A 5,518-nucleotide genomic window follows, 5' to 3' on the forward strand; every position below is an offset into this window, starting at 1 on the left:
TGAAGTTGATACAAATTTGGAGAATAGGTTTGTGCTGGTAGGGTCTATAGCAGGTGTTGAAACTATAGAATCTAGAGGAATTGGTGGTAAAAATAAAAAAGAAAAAAAAAGAGCAAGGGTGTTCGAAGTGCTGTGAGGGGAAAGGGTATAAGAGTGGTTGATTCTTCACCCACTCCTGTGAGTTTAACCAAAGACACATGTGCAATGGTTGTTTGGGGAGAAACATCTGCTGGAGTAGAGGAAAGTGTAAAGAAAATAGGGGGAAGTGGGTCTGGCGAAGCCGCTGAAGGGCTGGTTCAATTTGGGAAAAATCCAAAGACACATGTGCAATGGTTGTTTGGGGAGAAACATCTGCTGGAGTAGAGGAAAGTGTAAAGAAAATAGGGGGAAGTGGGTCTGGCGAAGCCGCTGAAGGGCTGGTTCAATTTGGGAAAAATATAGATGATCCTGTTTCATCTGAACAGGAAACCCTCGCAGACCTACTTAAAAGAGTAACTGAAAGTTTTAATCCAAAGAAGAAAGGGAGGTTGGTACAAGCAAGGATCATTATGGGGCAAATACGCTGCTTGATTGTGACTATGAAGTCCATGCTACTCCTAAAGAACTTGGTTCATCTAAGAAGGTACTAGTGAATAGCAAGGTGCGAGCCTTGGTGAAAGAAAGTGGGGCTAAGGATGCTGAGATTGAGAGGTTGAAGAAGAGGTTGGCAGAGGTGGAGACTGAGAGAGATGCTCTTAGAACTGAGCTAGCAAGAGAAAATGAGAAGAATGATGGCATTCTTCAGGATATGCTGAAACTCCTCCAAGCCAAAAACAAAGCACCTATTTCTTCCGAGTTTTAAGCCTCCTAGCCTAGTGTAGATCAACCAGTGACCTAGTTCGGGATTTTCTTGTTGTTTTTTCTCATGTTTCCAGTATGTTTATTTCTTTTTATGCTTTGTGGAAGAATCGTATCAATCATCAATGAAATTCACTGTTTGTTTATATTTCTTTGATGGTTAAAATTCTTAGCTTGATCTATGATGATTAATCCATGATTGCATTTGAAGTAGCCCCAGTGGCCATGAGTAAGTTTTAAAATCTGGTTATCTTACTTAATTATGTAACTTTTCGATGATGCCAAAAGGGGAAAAACAATTGTGCTTTTCACTTTGAACAATGATGTTTATAACCTAATGAACCTGGTCCTTGATGATAAGTGATAAAAAGGAAAAATATTTCTAATTTTATGTTGATTTTGAGCTAAGTTGAAACAAGGCCTAAGCTTATGGAAGCACATAGTTTCTCATCGTCAAAAAGGGGGAATTTGTTGGCCCAAGTAAATGATAGTTTTGAAGATTGATAAAGGAACTCAGGGATGAACCAGGTCTATCACTGGTAGGCATAGACACGGGCAGATTCAAAGTACGTGAGATGCACATGCATGAGATAAACGAAATCTGGCATAATAATAGATATCTCCTGATCGAAAAGGGTTGCATAATTGATAAGGAGAAGGACTCCTTAATCAAAGAGAATACTATCCAAGATAAGGGAGGAGTTAGAGGCTGAGATCAACTAAAACTCTTCCACCAAGGAAGAGTAGCATTAGAACTCTAGTTGCTTTGTACTCTACTAACTCTATAAATCGCAGGATGTTCTCATTCTACAGGTGATGCACAAAAGTAGAAGTTAAATGTGAATTGAGAGCAAAATAGCAAGGCATTTTGCAAGCAGTTCGTGTGTGATTCAAGTGTGCGAACCTGAAGCTACATGAACCAGATAGAAGAACCAGTTCCAAGTGTCTGTATTTTATTCTAGTTCAATTGTAGTAGGTGTTTCCATATTGTACCTTTCAGCTTTATCTAGAGGCAATTGTAATATGTACTCATAGTATTCAATTTAGAGTTAACTTGAAGTTGTCGCAACAGTTAGAGGTTGTGTGCCACAACGGGATTAGAGTTAATCCTAGGTTTACAAAAGTGTTTTGTAAATACAGTTTTTGGCTCAGTGATTTGGTGAAGAGTTTTGGGAAAATCTTGCTGGGAAGTAGGTCGTGGTTTTTTCACCTTTTGAACCAGGTATTTTTCACGTAAAAATCCTTGTGTTCTTTAATTTCTACATTTATTATTCCACAATAGTAGTATAAGGAACACATAGAAGAACCAGGTCCTTCTATAATCTGTGCACGCGAAAAATTGGACACCACACAAATTACCCCCTCTTGTGAGTATTGAAATTAAAACATCACTAAGTTCTTCCCCGGACATACTCTCCTTCCTTCCCCAAACGGTGCCAAACGAAGGTCACCACCCCTTACGTCCACCATTGAACCACCTTGAACCACTATGAACCGCTCAGGTTTGAACTCAAGTGGATTCTCCCACATATCAGAATCATGGGTAATAGCCCAAATATTAACCATCGCTATCGTGTGAGAAGGAACAACCATGCCATTGCTTAACATAACATCAGATGTAGAAAGCCTTGCCCACAAGAGAAGTGGACCCGGTGGATGAATTCTCAAAGTTTCCTTCACAACCGCTTGTAAATACGGCATCCGAATAACATCAGCATCAGTCACAACTTTTCCCATTGTAACGTTATCAACTTCTTTTTGTAACTTCTTTTGCACTTCGGAATTTACTATTAAGCTCCGCCATCACCCATTCAGTTAGAAGCGCTGTAGTGTTAGTTCCTCTAAAAATCATTTCCTGCATTATGACATTAAATTAAGAATCGTTACACATCAACACTTGTAAGAAGTTGCCTAATCAAAAGAATTTACACACTCAGGATATTATGAACACGTTAAAAAATTAAACACAACTAATCACAATGTGTGTATATATATATTTATATATGTTGAAAACGATCATATATTTTTCTTGGTACTCTTAAGATCAAAAGTCCGATGGGGCCACTGGTTAAACAATTCACTCATATACCCTGACACCTTCAAATCTTTGGTTCGCCTCTGTAACAAATATATAATCTTTTTCTAGAAACTAACGTGTTGTCACCCTATTTAAAACCCATATTTAATGTGAATAACTATAATTATATAAATATATTATTTTTACGTACCCATAGAACGGCAACCATGTCATCTTCCTCTAGCTTTTCTGCTCCATCAAGAGATAAAAGTGTATACGGTCGAAATAGATTTCGGCCTTCCTACATTCGATTGAGTTCGAGTATTAAAAAGTCGGAATGATATTTTGGGAGTGAGCTCCGAAGTCGGTACTAACGAGCCTCGAGCCCCAAGGTCGCTCGAGGATTCGGCTCGATAACCTTATCAAGCCCGTGACCGAATCAATCCGCAAGGCACTGCTTCGAGGTCGAAAATGCGCGACGCCCATCTCGAAGGTCAAAATTGAGCCAAGAACGAAGGGCCCGACCCAGTAACGAGTTCGAGCCAGTATCGAGCTCACAGACAAGAGCCGTTGCAACCGCATCAAGAAAGAGAAACTTGGCGGGAATCAAGGAAGAGACAAGTCATCATGGGCCTTCCACTATATGCTTTATTTTATTATTTTTTATAATGACCATCTTCTATAAAAAAGGGGATCCGTGTAAGCTAAAGGAGAGAGACAAAAAATCACTTCTCATATTGAAAGATATCCCTTTATGTTTGCTTTACTTTATCTCATTCATTCTTATTGCCCACTATTTGCATTTTCACAGTCAAGAATATACGTATCTCTATTTCTCTACACGATTTATATCGAATTGTATGGCATATCCTTAGAACTATACACAAAATCTAACGTTATCTGATTTTTTCAGTAAACAGTTTTGCGCCCACCGTGGGGCTAAGGGTAACAGGGATCGTTTGATATAAATCTAAAGGTCACGCCAGCTTGCAACTTCAAATCATCAATGGCTTTACCTATCGACCACGAAGCTGGCCTTCAAGATAAAACCAACAACTTGACACCCGGGGCCGGAAGGACAATTAATGATGGCACCGAGGCTCGAATCGAAGTACCTGAAATTCGAGCCGAAATACCGTTGGATGTCAATTCACAAATAGCTTTGGAGGTGAATCAGCGTTCCGCACTGGAAAGAAGCATTCAGGGCGATACTCGATCCGTAGCCCGAGACACCCAAAATGCGGGGGAAATTGGGGCCAGCTTATGTATGATCTTTGAGATGCTACAAGCCCAACAAGTAGCGATAGCTCAGTTACATAGCCAAACTCGCGCACAAAGCAAGCCGGATTCCAATCCACTTCGAGAAATCACCCCCAGAACAAAGCCCGCCATAGTGAAATCAAACGAGAAAGAATTGGGGACTACTCCCGGAATTACTAAATTGCTCGAGGAACTCACAAAACGAGTCGAAACCAACGACAAGAGAGTGGAAACATACAATTCCAGGGCCGATAAAATCCCGGAGACTCCACCAATGATAAAAGGGCTTGATTCGAAAAAATTCATACAAAAGCCTTTTCCCTCGAGTGCGGCACTGAAACCAATCCCCAAAAAATTTCGTATGCTCGAAATTCCAAAATATAACGGTACGACCGATCCTAACAAACATGTCACCTCTTACACATGTGCCATCAAAGGTAACGATTTGGAGGACGATGAGATCGAATCCGTGTTGTTGAAAAAGTTCGGGGAGACCCTCTCGAAGGGAGCGATGATCTGGTATCACAATTTACCACCAAATTCCATCGATTCTTTTGCCATATTAGCAGATTCACTCGTAAAGGCACATGCTGGTGCCACAAATCAGACCTCTTCAAAGTAAAGCAAAGGGGGAATGAAATGCTGAGGGAATTCGTATCCCGATTTCAAATGGAACGCATGGAATTACCACCGGTCACAGACGATTGGGCCGTACAAGCTTTCACTCAAGGGTTGAACGAGCTAAGTTTGACAGCATCACATCGGCTGAAACAAAATTTGATCGAGTATCCAGCGATAACTTGGGCAGATGTACACAATCGATACCAATCGAAAATTAGGGTCGATGATGATTAGTTGGGAGCTCCGTATGGACCCGTGCATTAGAACAGGACAACTACTACAAACCAAAAGGAGATCGACCAAGAACAAAGGTCGGACAGATACCGATATCGACCGTACGTTGCAGATCGGGTGAACAATGGTTCAGCACGCAATACAGTTCGGAACAATCGAGGCAAAAATTCTTGGGAACTTATGAGTAAGAGCGGCTTCGATAAATATGCCGATCCTATAGAAGCACCTCGATTATCAGAATATAACTTCAGCGTTGGTGCATCCGCTATCGTGTCGGCCATCGGACGCATCAAAGACACTAAATGGCCTCTACCCATGCAGATCGATCCTGCCCAAAGAAATCCCAATCAAACGTGTGAATATCATGGTACCCATGACCACAGAATGGAAGATTGCAGGCAACTAAAAGAGGAAATAGCCCGCTTATTTAACAAAGGACACCTTCGGGAATTTCTGAGTGATAGGGCGAAGAACTATTTTAAAAACAGGGATTTCAGCAAGCAAAACGAGCAAGAAGAACTGCAGCACGTCATTCACATGATCATCAAC

The 5,518-nt window shown here is 41.0% G+C and overlaps 1 protein-coding gene across 1 annotated transcript; it reads right to left on the bottom strand.

Moving 5' to 3' along the window:
• Positions 1-1,539: 1,539 nt before the first annotated feature.
• Positions 1,540-2,574, bottom strand: LOC138892998 (cytochrome P450 78A11-like). The gene is made up of 2 exons (XM_070176760.1): positions 2,251-2,574; positions 1,540-1,644 (listed from the first exon to the last, which is right to left on the bottom strand). The coding sequence occupies exons 1-2, from the start codon at positions 2,572-2,574 to the stop codon at positions 1,540-1,542; spliced, it is 429 nt and encodes a 142-aa protein (XP_070032861.1).
• Between the last annotated feature and the right edge of the window lie 2,944 nt (positions 2,575-5,518).

This window comes from Nicotiana tomentosiformis, chromosome 5 (genome assembly GCF_000390325.3).
Source record: "Nicotiana tomentosiformis chromosome 5, ASM39032v3, whole genome shotgun sequence".
NCBI lineage: Eukaryota > Viridiplantae > Streptophyta > Magnoliopsida > Solanales > Solanaceae > Nicotiana > Nicotiana tomentosiformis.

Bases quoted from the DNA above. Each gene is read 5' to 3' on its own strand.
- LOC138892998 (XM_070176760.1), bottom strand. From the start codon at position 2,574: ATGGGAAAAGTTGTGACTGATGCTGATGTTATTCGGATGCCGTATTTA. The intron at 1,645-2,250 runs GTATGTCCGGGG...CATCACCTGTAG, and splicing joins CGTTTGGGGAAGGAAGGAGA to AATGAGAACATCCTGCGATT.